General features: G+C 55.9%; 7 protein-coding genes across 7 annotated transcripts; 4 read left to right on the top strand and 3 right to left on the bottom strand.

The window, feature by feature from the left end:
* Nucleotides 1–1,561: 1,561 nt before the first annotated feature.
* Nucleotides 1,562–1,944, top strand: CDEST_00134 (uncharacterized protein; the record flags this gene model as incomplete). Its single annotated transcript, XM_062916293.1, has 2 exons — nt 1,562–1,576; nt 1,633–1,944. The coding sequence occupies 2 exons, from the start codon at nt 1,562–1,564 to the stop codon at nt 1,942–1,944; spliced, it is 327 nt and encodes a 108-aa protein (XP_062772344.1).
* A 1,369-nt stretch (nt 1,945–3,313) lies between these two features.
* On the top strand, nt 3,314–4,927 carry CDEST_00133 (uncharacterized protein). Its single transcript, XM_062916292.1, has 3 exons — nt 3,314–3,743; nt 3,837–4,336; nt 4,423–4,927. The coding sequence occupies exons 1-3, from the start codon at nt 3,570–3,572 to the stop codon at nt 4,889–4,891; spliced, it is 1,143 nt and encodes a 380-aa protein (XP_062772343.1). The 5' UTR covers nt 3,314–3,569; the 3' UTR covers nt 4,892–4,927.
* A 3,750-nt stretch (nt 4,928–8,677) lies between these two features.
* CDEST_00132 (uncharacterized protein) lies at nt 8,678–9,254 on the top strand (the record flags this gene model as incomplete). Its single annotated transcript, XM_062916291.1, has 5 exons — nt 8,678–8,788; nt 8,846–8,863; nt 8,936–9,061; nt 9,174–9,185; nt 9,249–9,254. 5 exons carry the CDS (start codon nt 8,678–8,680, stop codon nt 9,252–9,254), a joined length of 273 nt encoding a protein of 90 aa, XP_062772342.1.
* Nucleotides 9,255–9,647: 393 nt separating this feature from the next.
* Nucleotides 9,648–11,476, bottom strand: CDEST_00131 (uncharacterized protein; the record flags this gene model as incomplete). Its single annotated transcript, XM_062916290.1, has 2 exons — nt 9,648–10,378; nt 10,450–11,476. 2 exons carry the CDS (start codon nt 11,474–11,476, stop codon nt 9,648–9,650), a joined length of 1,758 nt encoding a protein of 585 aa, XP_062772341.1.
* Nucleotides 11,477–12,271: 795 nt separating this feature from the next.
* On the bottom strand, nt 12,272–12,769 carry CDEST_00130 (Putative LysM domain-containing protein; the record flags this gene model as incomplete). Its single annotated transcript, XM_062916289.1, has 1 exon — nt 12,272–12,769. One exon carries the CDS (start codon nt 12,767–12,769, stop codon nt 12,272–12,274), a length of 498 nt encoding a protein of 165 aa, XP_062772340.1.
* Nucleotides 12,770–13,067: 298 nt separating this feature from the next.
* On the bottom strand, nt 13,068–13,875 carry CDEST_00129 (Putative aminoglycoside phosphotransferase, protein kinase-like domain superfamily). The gene has a single exon (XM_062916288.1). The coding sequence runs from the start codon at nt 13,847–13,849 to the stop codon at nt 13,118–13,120; it is 732 nt and encodes a 243-aa protein (XP_062772339.1). The 5' UTR covers nt 13,850–13,875; the 3' UTR covers nt 13,068–13,117.
* A 263-nt stretch (nt 13,876–14,138) lies between these two features.
* Nucleotides 14,139–17,129, top strand: CDEST_00128 (Putative glycoside hydrolase family 18, catalytic domain, glycosyl hydrolase family 18 (GH18) active; the record flags this gene model as incomplete). The annotated part of the gene is made up of 5 exons (XM_062916287.1): nt 14,139–14,351; nt 14,412–14,432; nt 14,567–14,735; nt 14,793–15,217; nt 15,312–17,129. 5 exons carry the CDS (start codon nt 14,139–14,141, stop codon nt 17,127–17,129), a joined length of 2,646 nt encoding a protein of 881 aa, XP_062772338.1.
* Between the last annotated feature and the right edge of the window lie 360 nt (nt 17,130–17,489).

Genomic DNA, 17,489 nt, shown 5'->3' with positions numbered 1-17,489 from the left:
GTCCGAGATGGGGGGCAGAAACAGGCTTATCAAGGTGAAGAAGGGTGGGCGGGAATTCGGTTTGGCACTTTGGCTGTCATCATTGGGTCGAGGCAATCTGTGTTCCAATGATGCTTCGCAACTCGACCAGCCTGCCTCGATCTTAGACTATTGTGCGACACGCATCCCGTCGGTCGCATAGTTCACAATACATGGGAAAGATCCAAGAAGCCGCGCACGTATTCGGCGCGTCCGGCACAGCTTGCCACCCGAGAGGATGGGAATCACCTCCGGCCACCAACACCACAAATTGTCTAGTGCTGATCTCCCAGAGGATTGAGATCTACAAATAAGAGCTTCGACTTGACTCAAAATGGGGGGCTCTGAGACCTAAAAGCGTACGTTGTTGTGTCAGCTTACACGCCCGACGCCACAGTCATCCTCCAAGGGATTGATTGATGGGCAGGTTCTGACACTCATCCCCAGCAGCTGTCATTGAAGCAAGCAGTGCAAAGAAGCAATTGGAGCAAAAATCTGTGCGGAGAATGCGAGATGAATTGAATCTCATGCGACTTTATCAGCATTGGTCGCCGTTAAGGCTGCGAGTGCTCCATTGTCGTTATCTTAGGGCTGTTCCGCCTGACAGCGGCAAGTTTCTTGCTTGCCACAATGGGCGAACGCATACCGTTTTCGTTTGGCATTAGAAGACCTACGAGTGTTTCTGCTCATGCCTGTACGCTGTGTCTCCTGCGGGGCACAGCGGAGGCCTCCAACCGGTGTCGCGGTGGCTGTCACCGGCGGTCAGGCTCCACAGCCGGCGCCGGCTGTCCCGGATGACCCCGGAGAGCCGCGGGGCAGAAGCACGTGTCAAGCTAATGTGAGAGCCTCTACATCACTCAGCCATGTATCCGAACGAGCTGTACATACTGTCATTGATAACAGGTTCAAAATCATATTTATTGGATAATAAACACGGTGTGTTCTGCCTCGAGACCGGCCAGCTGAGCGTTCCCATTCCATTTCCTCCTCTGCCGCGATCGATGCGGTCACTCAGCCTGTCGCCCGCATTTGGCACCGTGATGGCGATGCAGGCGTGAGGCGTCAGGCCAATCCACTGGTGATATCCCGAGAGCGATATATTGAGGACCAGTTGAGGACCAGTTGATGAATTCTCCCCATCATACTCGAAACGACCTCTAATCACCGCGCGGGGGTAACCAAGAGAAGAGGGGCTTGGAAGGCAGTCAATTCCAAGATTTCAAGGGCGACACGAAGTAGGAGTTTTGCGACCTCATTCATCCGCAACAGTATCCGAAGACGTCCGGCCTTGAGCACTCGAAAAGCTCTCTGGCCTCGTCATCGCCCACATCAGGTGCCGGAGCCGGCTGCAGAGCTCATTCGGAATCAAGCGCGTAACTCATCAGGGGAATCGAGTCCTTCCACAGAGGATCGACCGGGAAGACTGCTGTCTACGTCCAAGGGGAAGACGCATCCGATTCCCATTGTCGCGTTGCCAAACGGGGAGTTTGCCCACATCCTCGATTTTGACGATACCCTCACCATCGGAGTCATTCATTCTAGCATGAGCATCATCCCCGTAGTCCTGGTCCAAGGCGATGCCTCGGATCCCCCACCCCGGGAAACTCCTGGCAGCCCTATCGGTTGAATGAGAAGTCGCGTGCCGTCTCGGACGTCTACGATAGCATCGATGTCATCATCGACGAGACGATGGAGAGGGACAGGGAGTTCGAGTTCGAAGCGAAGAGGTCATTCATCGGAGTCGAAGGCCTGAGCGACGTCGAGGATCTCATGGCGTATCCTCTGCGGGAAGACAAGCAACCTCTCTCGAATGAGACGGTCCCAGAGAAGTTTTTGGGTCTGGCCACGATGGTCTATGATGAACGCCGCACGGAAATCATCCTGGACGCAGTGCGACGTTTTCCTGATGGGTCGGTATACAAATGAAATGTGCTGCTTTGAATAACCATATACCAGTCATTCTGTGGTCCTTTTTGCCACATGTTCGGTCGAGGGCCCTGTCCGAGGCCAGTGAGCATGTTTCACCAAGCCCGGACCGACTGAAGAGCGGAAAGTGTTTCCCGGGGGTGCGGTCACATTCGGAGGCCGAGTCGATGGATCGATTCTAGATTCATATCAGGCCGTGTTAAGTGTGGTATTCCACTCCAACGTCCGCTTGCGGTCCCGTCGGAAACAAAATTTGTGAAAGGGCAATATCATGCACAAAGAAATACCCAATTTCGGCAGGACTGCATTCGGCTTCAATGGGTTTATTTTGGGAGAGGGGTCTCAGACATGTCTTCACACACCACTTGGCTCCCTACGATGTCGAGGGCACCGGGAGGCGGTCCGGGACACCGATTCTTCGGAACCACTACGTTGACTCTCACGCGCTCCCCCCGCGGCGCATCCAAGGCAGAGCACGCGGAGGAGGACGATAAACACTGAATCCAGTGATGAAACCCGCTGCCATGTGCCTCGACTCAGGGAACGAACCCCTGATGGCGTCTTTCTGTACCCGAAGCGGAAGCCCAGTGACCGAGTCTGATTGAATGAAACCACCATGGCCATTGCCATCCGGCGTAGTGTTTGGTACGGACCGGGGTTCGCATAGCAACCGGTCCCGATTGGGGCCGCTGGGCCGAGATCACTCCACCGGGTTGAAGTCGCCCCAAACACGAGGGGGTCCAAGAAGAGGTTATTTTCCGAGCAAGGCTAAGCCATTAATGCGCCGAGCTCATCGGTGGGAAGTTGGATCGTGGGTTCGTCCAGGTGTTCCTGGGGCAGAATCGAACTCGAGGCGGGGGGTGAGGGGGGCATAGTTGATGGGTTGATATCTGGGGAATCAATGTGACCGATTTTTAGAAACAAGCCCCCCTGGTTGTCGACAAGTTATCAAGATTCATTGTGCAGAACGCTGTCTCGGAGGAGATCCTCTTCCCTCTCATACCTCCAGCCCCTCGCAACAATAGATCCACCACGCACCACCACCACCTGTCACGCAGCGGGAGGCCCCGGTCCGTCTCCCGTTTCTCGTCTCTGCCCGCTTTGACCTCTCGGCCGGGCGGATCGCGTGGGTTGACACGCTCCCAGTGCAACTTCATCTCGCTTCTCTGCTCTGATACTCAGGGGGTGTACGCCGTATAGCCCCTAAACCCCTGCTTCCCCAGTCGCGAGCCGGCGGATGAGAACACGCCAATGATGTTGTGACGCACTTCCACCCCCCCCCCGGCCGGGATCGCCGCCCACAAACCATCAGAGTTCCGTCGTGACGGTGGCGTTTTGTCAATGTCTAGTCCGAACTCCTTTTCTCCAGGTGTGATGGGCGGCGGTGATCAGTGGACGGGAAGGGCAACATGATGGGCGTTTGTTCATATGATGCTTCTTATAGACCAGGCATAGACCCGCGGTCTCCTTGTCATGGGGATCCCCCTCGACCTCTTGAACCATTATATCTCCAATTACTACCAACTTGATCCCCCCCCTTCCCTCCCCCTCGCTCTTCCCTTGGCAGCTGGGGCGACATCGAGGCAGTTCTCCATGCCGTGTCCGCCAGCATCAACAACACCACCATGGACGGCGTGCCCTGGGAAGACCTCCCCCACGACGACTACGGCCCCGGGCTCCTGGCCACGGTATGGACGCTCGCGGCCGTCGCCGGCGCCTTCATCGGCCTGCGCATCTACTGCAAGTTCTCGCGCGGACGAGGGCTCTGGCTGGATGACCACGTTTTGTTTGCATCATGGGTAGGTTCATCATCCCCCCCTACCCCCACCCCGTCGAGGAGTGCCCAAAAAGAAACAGACAAAATACAACAAATCTGACAGACTTACTAATAGTGCGCCATGTTGGCCCTGTGCGCCTTCATCACCGTCGACGTGTCGTACGATTTTGGCAAGCATAACTGGGACATCACGCCGGGCAACTGGTCCTGGCTGCTGCTCTACGCCAACCTGGCCGGGTCCCTCTCCATCATCGCGGCAGCGTGGAGCAAGACGTCGTTCGCGCTGACGCTGCTGCGCATCGCCCAGGAGTCGCCGGAGCGCTGGATGAAGCGGCTCGTCTGGTTCATCATCGTCTCCATCAACGTCGCCCTCGGGCTCAGCGTGCTCTTCACCTGGATCCAGTGCTGGCCCGTCGAGAAGACGTGGCGGACGGCCTCGACGCCCGGCACGTGCTGGCCTAAGAGCGTCGTGATGGGCTACAACGTCTTCACGGCGGCGTACTCGGGCGCCATGGACATCGTCCTGGCCGTCCTGCCGTGGAGGATCATCTGGGGTCTCACGATGACCAAGAGAGAGAAGCTCGGTGTCTTGATCGCCATGAGCATGGGAGTGTTGTGAGTTCCCGCGAAGAACGACGGGTATTGTTTTCTGTTTTCCAAAGAAACAACGTGGCTGACTCTCTCTCTCTATTTCCGACCAGCGCCGGCGCCGTGTCATTCATCAAGATACGGACAATCGCCGCCATCGGAGCGTTCGACATCATCGACACCGTCGAGCTGGTGATCTGGGGCGCGGCGGAGAGCGCCGTCACCATTATCGCGGCAACGATACCGATCCTGCGGGCCCTGTTCCGCGACAATCGGCCAGCACCGGCTCGTTTCGCGACGGACGAAGAGTCGATGATACGGCGGCTCGGCGTGGCGACGGTGGCAGCGCCGATGGCGAGGGGGTCGAGATCGGACCTCGAGCTGGTGGAGTGGAAACACACGACGCCGCTGGACCACAAGGGGGAACGGAGCTTGGAATCCAGGTACAGAATATGGAGGATGAGAGGGACCGTGAAGGAGCCGAGACGAAAGGGGCGTACAACACCACCCGACGTGTTCAAAGGGGGACTTGGTGACACGGAGTACAGCGGGTCGTTGGAGCTGTCTCGAAGGTTACGTTAGGATAGCTAGTACCAAATATCGAAAAAAGTCGCCATCTCATTGGGTCTTGGTTCAATTCAAAGGACCCGGACGACGATAACAGCCAGCCTCCGGACAACGGAGGGGAAAAGGGGCGCCTCGGCCGCCTCGGTGTCAGTGTCAAGCCCGAACCGGCCTCCCCACACCACACGTCGGCGCTTGGAAATGGCCGAGGCGGGGAACATGGTGATTAGTGAGAAGTTATTGATATCGACTGCTGCGGTGAGTGAGTCGGCTTCATCCTAGGTCGCGTTTGAGTTGTATAATGCCACAACAAACCTAAGACCGTCCTGGACAAATTTGCGAAACTCGTCTGACATGACCAAGTTGGATGCCTCGTCGCGCGACGGTTTGATGACGTTGGCGGGGGCATTAAGCAGAACAAGGGCCTCCTTGACGGCGTCTATCAATAGGTAGAGGTAACTAGCAGCTAGGTCCTTAAAATATTGACTATAAGCGAACAAGCCTATCCAGCCAGCAGACTGGCTAACGTACCAAGGATAGAACTTCTGCGGCATTAGGCAACCGCCGCAGTAATAGTACTTCACGATCTGCAGGTTCTTCAGCATGTCGGTGACGAGCCGGATGTTCTCCGCTGCCACAGGCTACGTTCGCACAGAGTGGCAGAGTCGCTGACGGGTAGGTAGGGGTTAGTTAGTTGTATTATTTCGACCTGCCTCCCCTCTGCAAGTAGGCAGAGTGCTTCGCCTTTTCTACCTAACCATCCCCTTCTCAGCCAAATAATCCTCCGGGCCCTTTTGTTAGGGCGCTAGTAATCCTCCAGTGACCCCCACCTGTACCGTGTGTCTCCCGTCCCCAACTTCACTGCTGTAGGATATCGGCCCGGCTATTCGACCCTGACATCCGCGCCGGGAACCTGACACTGGTTGAGGTAATGGCTGTTGGAGTCCGCCTGGGCCTGGGCGACGCAGTTGGTACAGACCATGCCGCTGCTCAGTCCACCAATGTACGCGGCTAGGGCCTCGGAAAGCCGGACTCTGACGGCGTTCGCTTGGTTTGTCGACTCGTTGGCTGCGACTCGCTGCTGGCGCTGCCGCTGGAGGCCTGCGGGCGAGACGGGATACGGGCTGTGTCGCTGGTGCTGAAGGCTCTGCGAGGCCGGAGTCCGCCTTTGGGGTGACAGAGGACTGGTCCCGGCACCAGTTGCGCGAGGGCTGCCACGACAGTCCCTCCCGATTGATGGTGGACCTTGGGCTACCTAGGCTAATGTCCCTCAACATGGAAAACCCTACGTTGAGGTGGCCAGATCCATCCAGTCAATGTATCCAAAATTGCCCGAGCAAGACTGTGTATTATCCACTGGAAACCACCTTGCCGTTGTCACGATAGTGGCCCGTAGCCACCACTTTGGACAACTGCAGCTGCCGAAGCGACAAGACCGCCCTATTCAAGGCATGAGCTGCAAACGAACACAACAAGGCGAGTTAGTCACTAGGCAGTTCGTGTCCAGAACGTACCAAAAGCTATAATAACCTGGATACACCTCTGTACCACAGGTATAGGCAAACAAATTCCTATGAAAAGCAGCAGAAGGGTCACTAAAAGGGCATCAGTAGAGGAGCAGGACACTAGCAGAGCACTGTTTGAGCAGTAGTCGAGCACTGGCTGGTGCTTGCATATAGATCATCTAGTGCCTATTATGTGATTCCCTCCCCTTCGGACGGCTAAGAGAATCTGGCTAAACTTAATAGAAGAAAAACCTTAGCAGTGTTTAGGGGCTGCAAGTCAATAACCAACCAAGTCTGCTTCCTTCTGGGGGGTGGAAATAACGCCCGACTGTAGGTTTCGAAAATCACCAATGATACGCATGGTAACAAGCTTTGGGTCTGCCCAGTTCAACGCCGGCTGAGCCTGCATTTGCTTGTTCCGGCTTCGCCGAGTGCAGTCCCGCTTGACACAGCAGTTCATTCGACCTCTGAACTTTAGGCAAACGGGCAATCGGCTCGCAATAAATTTGCCATCCTTTCGTTCCCTTGTCTGCTATGAAGATCCTCCTTAGGTTGTGTATGGTACTGTGGCAGTAGCCCCGGAGGCCGGGTAACAAGCAGTTCAGCATCTTGGCTCTTCGACGAGATCAAGCTGATTCTGCAGATATGAAATCTCGAGGCGATTATTGTCGGAGGGATCAGTTGATCGCAGTGCTCTCGATGGTGAATTCAGTGACAGTGATGGTGGAGGTATGTGGGCTGGAAACCATTTCAGAGATGGTCCCCCTGGTGTGTTTGGTTATCCCAACTGGCCTCCGCCTTGTTGCTAAATAGTCTACATCTATAACAAAATCAAGTTGTAGTAGTTGCAGAGGAGAAAGAGGGGTTTCCAGATTATAGAGCGCATCACTATAACGTGAATTACGCGCCACTGAGACCCAAAGCTGCGCCGATAATAGGTAAGCCATCTTCGCGCCATCTCGACCATTAAGCTCCTATTCAGCCAGCTCTTCTCTCAACATTTTTACGTCGGCACTTGGAAAATGGCCGAGGTGGAAAACAGAGATGGAGGGGTCAGTTAGTAAGAATGTCTGAAGTTGAAGTAGAAGCGACTTGTGGAAAAGTTTAATAAGTTGCATTAAAAGTTATTGAAAGTATTAGCTGGTCAAATTAGGGGCGTAATGCACACACACGAAGGGCTACAAAGGTTATTAGAGATAGATAGGGCTTGTCGGCCGGCTCAGCTGGCTGCTTAGCGGCAATGAAGGGGCCTGCCGCAGGCTTTGTCCCAGGCAGTAAGGAGGCTTCGTAGGGGCCTAAGACGTCTAGGAAAGGGGCTGCCAAAGGCCGAGTCGGGCGGCAGGGCGCAGCAGAAGCCGAAGCCGAAGCGCAGAAATATAGTCACATAGACAACGCACTGAATATACACACACAATCAACCCATCGCTATTATCACAGTCAACCTGACAACTTTTAATGTAAGGCGCCTAGGAAAGGGGGCTGCCACAGGCCCAGTTAGGCAGTTAGGGCGCAGCCGAAGCGGACAAGAATAGTGGTATAGACAATGCACTTAACTCACACACACACTTGGCCTATTACTATCATCCCTGCGAAACTAACAAGTCTAGTACAAGTACGGCCTTTTCCAACTCTGGCAGCGAGTGACTTGGCTTCATTCTAAGTTGCTAAACGAGCCTTTTGATGCCACAACAAACCTTGATACGTTGAACCATCCGAAACAGCCGTTGAATGAAATACACCTATCACGTGTACGTCGGAAATTCTGCCCGGCAGTTGTCGTGCTGTTGCTACTCTCTCCTTGTTCACAAACAGCTCTTGGTTGTCACACCGACGTAAGCCCCTGACGAAGGACAACCTTCTTCTTACACGCGACCAAACTCTTGACCGACCGCCGCAGAAAGGGGAGTGTGTTCAACTTTGGCTCCGTACACGGTAATGAAGGCCACAAAACCGGATCCATCTCCCTCATAGCACGACAGGAAAAGTAAGTTATAGCAGGGATTGGAGTAATGAGTTAAGACCCCCTATCGCCGCACCTCCCGAGACCGCGATCAATTGCTGCTTAGGAAATAGCGGCTGTAGTAATTGCAGACGGGGACTGCGGAACTTGGGAAGCAAGAATGGAATCAACCGGCTTTGCAGCCTACAATTGTCAGTACCCCAGAAAGTCTCGGTGCAAAGGAACCAAGTGATTATTTAAGTCCATCCCGCTCTCCCATTCTCTCCTTGGTTGTCCGTTCTTCTTTGTTACAACATTATCCTCGAAATTATAGAAAGCCTTCCTGACCTTCGAATAACCATGAGACACCTCCCCGTTTGCCTGTTCCTGGTTATGGGACTCACTGCTGTTAATGGGCAGTACTTCTGCAACGGCGGAACATTCGCGGACCCTAACATCCGTTGTGCCCAGGTAAGTCGTCCAGCAGAATCCTTCTCAGCAGGAGTAAGCTTCTCACTTCGACGATAGGGACAGCATGTGTATTGCGTAAGTGCCCCTAGTCTAGGCCCATGCCGGTCAACGGTTTGGAGTGCATCGACTATGCTGACCCAGATCCAGTGCGACACAACCCTCGTCACCGCCGAAGATCCGAGTCGCAAGCAAGGGTTCCCAACGTACAGCGATTGCGGGACTAAAGGTGCAACTTGCACGGTGAAGGACAATTCCGGCCTCGGCTTGTTGGGGGTAAGTCTCCCGTGCGCATTACATAGCCCCTGCGGGTGCTTTTTTTTCTTTCTTCTTTTTCTTCTCCTTTCTTGTGGGTTTTCGTACTAACGACGACGACTCTTGTTCCTAGTTTGCTGCTTGCGTAAGTGCATCGTTGAACCCCATCCTGCGCCGTAGCTCCCACTGACCGACTCGGTGTGAATAGTGTTAAACTCCCATCTCCAGCCCCTCGCAGGCTTATTTCGGTTGCGGAAAGGGTGCGGCGTAGATTCTGCGGAGCAGAAGAAAGAGTCGATTGTTATTGCTCTTCTTGTTGTTGTCTCGGCTTCGCTCGGTTGATACTTCGTTACCTTCGTTCAACCTGACAAAACATACTGCCAAGTAGTACTTCATTCAGTAAGCAAGTATATGAAATGTGTTTTACAGAAAGAAAGTCTCGCTGGCTGCTCGTCGCTCAGATACTTAAACAATACATGAGGCCATTCCCCGCTCTCCGTTACCAGGACCAGGAAGTCGAGTATCCTCCAGGCTTGCCCCGTTTCCCTTCCAATTTCCTCTGCCCATCAGGTTCTAGTCTCCGTGGCTAGCCACACCTTATTACGCCTCATCCATCCTTCGAAACATCCGTCTCCTCGAACCCCGGCGGCCAGATCTTAAAGTCGTACTCCAAGAGCGTGTCCCCGTCTATCGTCAACGGCGAGTCGAACCCCTCCGGCAGCGGCAGTCTCCACCCGTCCGGGATCGACAGGTACATTTCCACGCCGGCGGCGTCGCACTCCATACCGTTATACACCGTGTGTGGATCGCCCGGCCCCGTGTTCGTGCCGACACCCAGCCGGGGCACCCTGTCGCCTTTTCGGACGAAGAAGCACAGCGTGGCCGACCTCAGGTCCTGCACCAGCGGGTCCGGACGGCGCTGGCTTACGTCGGCCTGGTTCTCGGCGGCTATGCGCTCCAGCGTCTCCCGATAATACGCGTTGTGGCTGCGCCGGGCCTCATTGAGCAGCTCGTAGCTCGGTACCATGAGTGCCGGCCCTGTGTCATCGCCGTCTCCCTGGATCAACTTGTCGAACAGGCTCTGGTAGTTGGCGTAGATGGCGGCCCGCGCAACCGCGTGCCTCATCGAGGGCTTGACCCGGGCCAGGGTCTCATACGTAGCTGGGTGCGCGACGCTGGGATACCAGATCAGCCGGGGGTCGGCCCCCTGAGGGGAGAGGATGTAAGAGAGGTCGTTGTTCATGATGCCGCGGGCCGAGATGACCCTGCGGATATCGCGCTCATAGTCGTCGGGAAACGGCTGGGTCTTCCACCACTGCGCGAATAGGGAATTGTGGTCTACCATTTCATGTCAGTCAGTTTCACCTTTTCTATTGGAGCGTCGTGAGCAAAGGAGTGGGGTTCCTCACATATCCCGCGGATGATGCACTGGATCTCGGTTTCGATCAGCCTGGGCCGTCGAAGCCGGTGGTACCTGTCAATATCGCCGTTGCAGGCGGCCATGAGGATGAGCAGGTCCTTGTGGCACGTCGTGAGATCCGCCGGGAGGGGCTGACAGAAAAGTTTCAGCGCTGCCTCATCGGCCGAAGGAGCCACTTTTTTGATGGTCTCGATCATGCCGTCGTCGCCGTCGAGGTCGATGCCCATGTCTTCGGTGATATTAAACGTCGGCTCGATGAAGCCGCGGCTGGACTCGTACATGAACAGCGCATCCGCGTTGGCCAGTTCTGCGCCGGTCCCCTCGTCGGATGGTAGATTGAAAGGGGTCGAAAACTTTTGCGTCTCTTGTAGGTAAGGCCGGACGGCCGTGTCGGCGTTCAGAAACGCGGGTTTCGGTGCCGATGTGTTGACTGTGAGGGCATAGTCGTCAAAGACCTTATAGCGGACGGGCGCATCCATGATGAGATTGAAGATGTCGAGGCGGCCGCTCTCCCGCGCTTCCTCGGCGATGGCAACCTCGGGAAGGAGATTCGTGGTCTGGGCAATCTCTTTGTAGACGTCCGTGTATCCGGCGACGGCACAAGCGCGTGCGGCATGGTAGGCCATGAAGGGGTATCGCCGAGCAAGATCTCTGAGGGTGTCTCCCGAGGGCACATCCGGGTACCAGATACAGTACGGCAAGTCGTCGGGGTGGTCTAGATCGAGGTCCGGGATTTGGTCGCTCATGATGGTCCTCGCGTTAAGGGTGCGAGTGAACAAAGGCAGCGACCCGCGGAGGACGGCGGCCGGACCGAAGCAGAAGTCCGCGTGGTATCTGATGCCGTGGACGACGCAGAGACGCATCAACTCTTGGCCCAGCGGGAACGGGACCTGTTTCCCGTTGAAGGCGTCTACGGCGGCTTTGTGGATGTATTCGCGATTTTGAAGGCGCTGCTGCAGAAGATCGCCGACATCTATCGGGTCATGTACTGGCCCATCTAGCAGAGTGGTGGCCATGACTGAAAGTTGTCGGATACGCAGGATAGGAAAAGGAGAGAGGGAATGCGACTGGGGTAATATAAACGTTGAATCAAAGTTTGATTTCCCAGACAGCTGGTCCGACGAAGCCTCTCGAGGTATATGTACATAATATATATATCTTTATACGGACCCGAAGGTGTAAGGCACAGCAGAGGTTCAATCGAAACAAAACCAAACAGTTTGCACAAGGGCCACTATATATTATGTATCAGGATCACATGGCGAGATGAACGAAACCGGACGCGTCCAATCCTCTCTCTCTCTCTCTCCCTGTCAGGTTTAGCCACCATTGCCTTGGGACCCTGCATCTTCCGGCATCCCTGTCCCCTGCTAACTCGCCTAAGCATGCAATTATGCCCGTATTTATCTTTGTGCATGTCATGTTCGTGTGGGTGTTAGCGTCCAGACTATGTAGTTAGGTTCTCACGGCCACAGGAAGACATCGAGTTCAGACAGGGGCATCAGCACCCGTACATACACACACAACCAAACAAACATAGAAGAGACAGAAAAAAGACAAGAGGGGGGGGCTGAATACTCACCTTCGCCCAGGGCCCTTCCGCCCGTCGTCACCTCCGTAAAGCAACCCTGATACACAAACCTCATCGGCGGTTTCTCGAGCTGCCGGCTGTACAGGTTCAGCCGGTTGGCCGCTCCGCACGTCTGCCCGGCGTCCCCGGCGCACGGCATGTTACACTCCGCTTCCGGTGCCGAGGCTGTTGCCGCACCAGCACTCGCCGCCGAACTGCACGCCAAAGAGCTTGCGCCCCTTCAGTACTCCACGGTCATGTCCTTCCTGCCTGTGATGCCTGCGTAGCTCAGCGCGCGCTGGTCCACCTCGGCGTAGCAGCCGTACGGCCGGTGGGGTGGCATCCAGTCAAAGACGCCCACGCAGACGTGCACGTTGGTCCACATGCCAGAGCATGTGCTCCCCACGCTAGGGTTCCAGGCGTAGAACTGGTCGAGAGTGATGCCGGCACCCGACGTCACGACCTGACAGGTGTCCCCCTGCTTAACGAAGTAGAACTTGTTACAGTTGTCCACCATGCCCGGCTGCGTCGGCTGCGGCGTCTCCACTCCGTTGCTGGGACGAGTCGTGGTGGCCGGCGGAGGAGATGTTGTGGTTGTCGACGTGGTGGGCTGCTGTGGAGGAGGAGAGGTCGTCCCGGGTGAGACGGGGGGGCGGACCGGCCGGCGCCTCGATGCAGTATGACATGCCGGTCTGAAAGTTTCCGCACGAGGCAGTAATAGAGGGGCTCTTGGTATCATGGACACACATGTCAACACGGTTCCATGGCCGCAGCAGGCATGATGGGACCCATAGGGGACATACCCATCTCTGAAAGTCGGCAATCTTGATGTTGAACGCGGTGATGAGGTCGGTACAAGATAGAAACCCTTATCCGGGATTATCCAAGAGATGCCACACCAGATACATTGAGATCCGTCATATCCCAGGCACGTGGGCATAACTTTTCGCGATGGATGGGGGCTGACGAACAACGCATGTAATCGGTTGGCGAGAGTGGACGGAGAACAACAGTGGCACAGAGATGGAAGAGCAATGAGACCCTTCGGATTTCGGGGATTCTACCTATCATTCATCCTGTCATTCGTCTAGGCCGTTATGAGCTCGATTTCCTGTTTGATCTTGTCCGTATCCTCAAATGTTTTCATATATTCGTCGTAGTTTAGGCGCCATAGGCTAAGCTCAAGTTCCTCTGGGAAAAACCCTGCAGACTCCCAGTCGATGATGGACTTGACCATAAGGGTATTTGGGTCAAGTAGGATGTTGGAGCGAGTGAGGTCGCCGTGGCAGAAGACGTATTCCTCGCCCTTTGAGCACTTTTTGGGGGGCCATGCATCCCTGCAGTCGAACTGCTCGATCCGAGGTGGTGGTATGACGACACCGTTAAGCCCAGTCTTGTTGGACCGGAGTAGTCTGAGCTGCGGTATGACCTTCGTTTCGATAAAGATGTTGGTGTTTTCGGATGCGATCTTCTGACACTCTGTGCAATGGCCGGTGGTGTGAGCTTGGTCGAGCGGCATCCGGCATCTTTCTCCAACAACATCGCAAAGAATGCCATCGATGTATTGAACCTCCAGACACATAATGCCGTCACTGTCTGGGCCACATTGAATGACTCTTGGTACAGGGATTGTGGTGTGGTCTTTGATGAAGGCCAAAGCCCTCCCTTCATTTTGAAGGCGTTCAGAAGCCCATTTCCAAACAATAGGCTTGCCCTGTATATCCGTTGGCCGTTCAGCTGGGGCGTATTCTTTCTTGGTAAAAGTGCTTGGGGTTGTGATGTATATCTTTGTTGCAAGTTTGACGATCTCGGACTCCATGTTTTAGTGTTAGGTGGATGGGTGTGCATAGAGATTAAAGGGTGTGGGGAATGGTTGGAATCCCGTTTTTAATAGACATTTCATATCTGGTCACATGTAGCCCAAGGGATGAAAGAGTGACGTAATATTTACCGTCCCCAGAGTCTCTGGGGACGGTTGCTGGGCCGTGGCGCAGAGGTGCGGCATCTCCGAGGCGGACCTGAAGAAGTACACCACACGTGCCAACTTCTGCAACACGCTCGTGTAGGGCGAGCTCGTCTGCTGCGGCCGCGGCAACCTCCCGGACTTTATGCCCAAGCCCGGCGCCGACGGCAGCTGTCACGCGTACGCTGTCCAGCAGAACGACTCGGGCGTCGTCATCGCCGAGGCCAACAGCCTCACGGTCGCCAAGCTGATGGAGTTCAAACAGCAGACCTGGGGCTGGAACGGCTGCAAGGTGCTCTGGATCGGGACTAGTATCTGCCTGAGCACGGGAAGTCCTCCGATGCCAGGACCCGTCGAGGTGAGTTGCCGAATCCATCCATCCATGTCTCCAAAAGCTGACTACTGAGCGTCTTTATAGAATGCCATGTGCGGTTCTACAGTGAGTATATCTATTCATATGTCAAGGAAAAGGTTGGAGATATATATATGTATATTTACATAAAGAGAGAGAGAGTGAGAGAAAGAGAGAAAGAGATATTGTGACACGATGTTGATATCTGCCGTCCACGATAGGTTCCCGGCACTCAGAAACCGACGGGCAACACTAACCTCGCAGATCTTACTCTTGTCCGCTCAAGACCAGCTGCAACAACTGAGGCCGATGCGGAACGACGGAGGACTCTTGTGTGGCGTCCAAGTCCGAGACTGGCGCCCCTGGAACAGCTGCTCCCGGCAGTCATGGGTGTAAGTCATCAGCCCTTCGACATCTTCTGACCTTCAACCCCTTCATACTCACCAGTTTACTGCAAACAAGGCATCTCCAACTGTGGCATGCACATCGTCAAGGGCTCGCCCCCCGCAAGCACCATCCGCGTCGCCTACTTCAGTGCCTGGAACCACAATCGGCCGTGCCTGTGGATGAACGTGGACCAGATCGACACGTCCCGGTACACGCGCATCCATTTCGTCTTCGCCGACCTCACCCCGGACTTCCGCGTCGTCGTGAGCAAGGTGCAGGACCAGTTCGACCGGTTCAAGGCCGTGAGGGGCGTCAAGCAGATCATCTCGTTTGGTGGATGGGACTTTAGCACGAAGCCCGCCACCTACCAGATCCTCCGCAACGCCGTCAGATACGAGAACCGTCAGAGGTTCAAGCAAAACGTCGTTGAGTTTGTCAACTCCCACGGTCTGGACGGCGTGGACCTCGACTGGGAGTACCCTGGTGTAAGTTTTTCAGTGATCCTTATGGGCCTTGTTGTTCTTCTATGTCTTGGACGTGATGACCTGGTCATTGTGTATTAATTATCTCGTCCCCTAGGAACCCGATATCCCTGGAATCACCGCCGGCAACCCTAAAGAAGGCCTCGACTACTTCACGTTCCTCTTCGAGACGAGACGAACACTGGACTCCTCCAAGTCGGTGTCGTTTGCCGCGCCGGCGTCGTACTGGTACCTCAAGGCCTTCCCCATCGAGATTATGGGCGCCTGGCTGGACTACATCATCCACATGACGTACGACTTGCACGGTCAGTGGGACTACGGCAACAAGTGGACGTCGTCCGGCTACCCGGGCGGCGACTGCCTGCGGTCGCACATCAACATGACCGAGACGGTCAACGCCCTCTCGATGATTACCAAGGCCGGCGTGCCCTCCAACAAGGTCGTCGTCGGGGTCACCAGCTACGGCCGCTCGTTCCGCATGACCGACCCCGGATGTACGGGCCCGTCCTGCACTTTTGCCGGCACGTCGGCCGAGTCGCCGGCCCGAAAAGGACACTGCACCGACACCGCCGGGTACATCTCAAACGCCAAGATCAACGAGATCATCGCGGCCGGCGGCAACGTTAGGACTTACATGGAGGCCGGGTCGGACATATTCATTTACGACGACTACGAGTGGGTCGCCCACATGGACGACGTCACCAAACTCGGCCGCGAGAACGCGTACAAGGCGTTCAACTTCGCCGGCACGACAGACTGGGCGGTCGACCTCCAGCGGTTCCTCTACGACGAGTCGTCCGACAGCCAGTTCCCCCCGAGCATCGAGACGCTCCCCTGCAACCGGGAGTACAAGTCCCTCGACGCCATCGTCGCCGACAAGGACAGAACCCCCTCGTACTGCGCTGACCAGTACACCCTCACCGTGCTCGAGCGGACGCTCGGCGGGGCGCTCGACGAGTACGACAGCATCATGAGAACGGACTACGACAGCAAGTACAACTCCTTTGCCCGCGCCATCAAGCAGACGTGGGACGCCAACCTGGTCGAGTTCTATCAGCTCCACACAGACGAGTACTACAGCTGCCTCATGCAGCGCTTCGACAACGGCAACTGGCGCAACGAGTCCATCGCCTGCCCGCCCAAGCACAGCTCGGGCTACGCCTTCAGCATCTACCTGATCCCCAAGGACGAGGATCGGCTGTACGCCTTCATCGAGGACAAGTACCACATCGCCCGCGAGTGGATCGCCGGCTCCATCGTGCAGTTCGCCCCCTGCATCCCGCCCCAGGAGTGCGACAAGTACGGCAAGCTCATCGGCGCCCCCGCGCTGCGGCCGGGCTTCCAGATACCGAACCCCAAGGACTCGATCGAGGAGTCGCTCGGCAACCTCCGCGAGCTCGCGGGCTTCATCTCGCTGACGGCGGCCGAGGTCGACGCCGGCCTGTTCCTCGAGCCGACGACGGCCGACGCCGTGGACGCGACGGCGATGCCTGTGCTGATGGTGCGGGCCGCCGTCGAGACGATGAAGAGCATCTACGAGATGGGCGAGAAGATCCAGCAGAAGGAGCGCGAGAATATCATCCTGCTGGCTCTCACGGCGATCCTCTTCATCATCCCGGGGCTGGGCCAGGCGGCGAGCGCCGTCACCGGCCTGGCCGCCTTCGCGCGCATCGCTGTCGTCATCGCCCAGCTCGGGGGCGCCGCCCTCGGCGCCTACGACATCGCGCAGAACCCGGACAGCGCGTCGATGGGCGTCTTCGGCATCCTGCTCGGCGGCCTGGCTATCCGCGGCGCCTTCAAGGGCTTCGTGTCGGAGGCGGCCACTGTCCGGCGGGGCATGCCGGCGAGGCAGATCGAAGGGCTGGGACCGGTGGTCAAGGAGGGCCCGGACAAGATTGGATTCGTCGTCACATGAGTGTGCAAGCTGTAGAGAGCCAGGGATTACTGATCATTCTGTCGGTGGGGAAGGAGAGTGGACGGATAACACGACTGTAATTGATTCGGGGAAAGTTTCCTTAATAGATTGGCCGAACCAAGGATTCATTCACATTACTCGTGGCGCAATTCACCCTCTTTCGACTCTTCTTCGCCAGTCATTCGTGGTTAAACAATCAACCGAGATTCATGAGGTGTCCTTCACCTTGTCAGTTGTCACCTGGTGATGCCGAGACCTCAGGAGACAAAGTTCCGGCGACTTTCGGCGAGACGACAAACCCCAGCCTCTCCCGGCCCCCTTCACTTTGCTCAAAGCTTCTGCGATTGTAAGACAGAAAAG

This window comes from Colletotrichum destructivum, chromosome 1 (assembly GCF_034447905.1).
Source record: "Colletotrichum destructivum chromosome 1, complete sequence".
Taxonomy (NCBI): domain Eukaryota; kingdom Fungi; phylum Ascomycota; class Sordariomycetes; order Glomerellales; family Glomerellaceae; genus Colletotrichum; species Colletotrichum destructivum.
The sequence above is the reverse complement of the archived record's forward strand: the minus strand, read 5'-3'. Positions and strand labels throughout refer to the sequence as shown.

Coding starts and splice junctions, on each gene's coding strand:
- CDEST_00133 (XM_062916292.1), top strand. CDS start 3,570: ATGGACGGCGTGCCCTGGGAAGACCTCCCCCACGACGACTACGGCCCC. Junction 3,744..3,836: donor ACGTTTTGTTTGCATCATGG/GTAGGTTCATCA, acceptor ACTTACTAATAG/TGCGCCATGTTGGCCCTGTG. Junction 4,337..4,422: donor GCCATGAGCATGGGAGTGTT/GTGAGTTCCCGC, acceptor ATTTCCGACCAG/CGCCGGCGCCGTGTCATTCA.
- CDEST_00129 (XM_062916288.1), bottom strand. CDS start 13,849: ATGGAGTCCGAGATCGTCAAACTTGCAACAAAGATATACATCACAACC.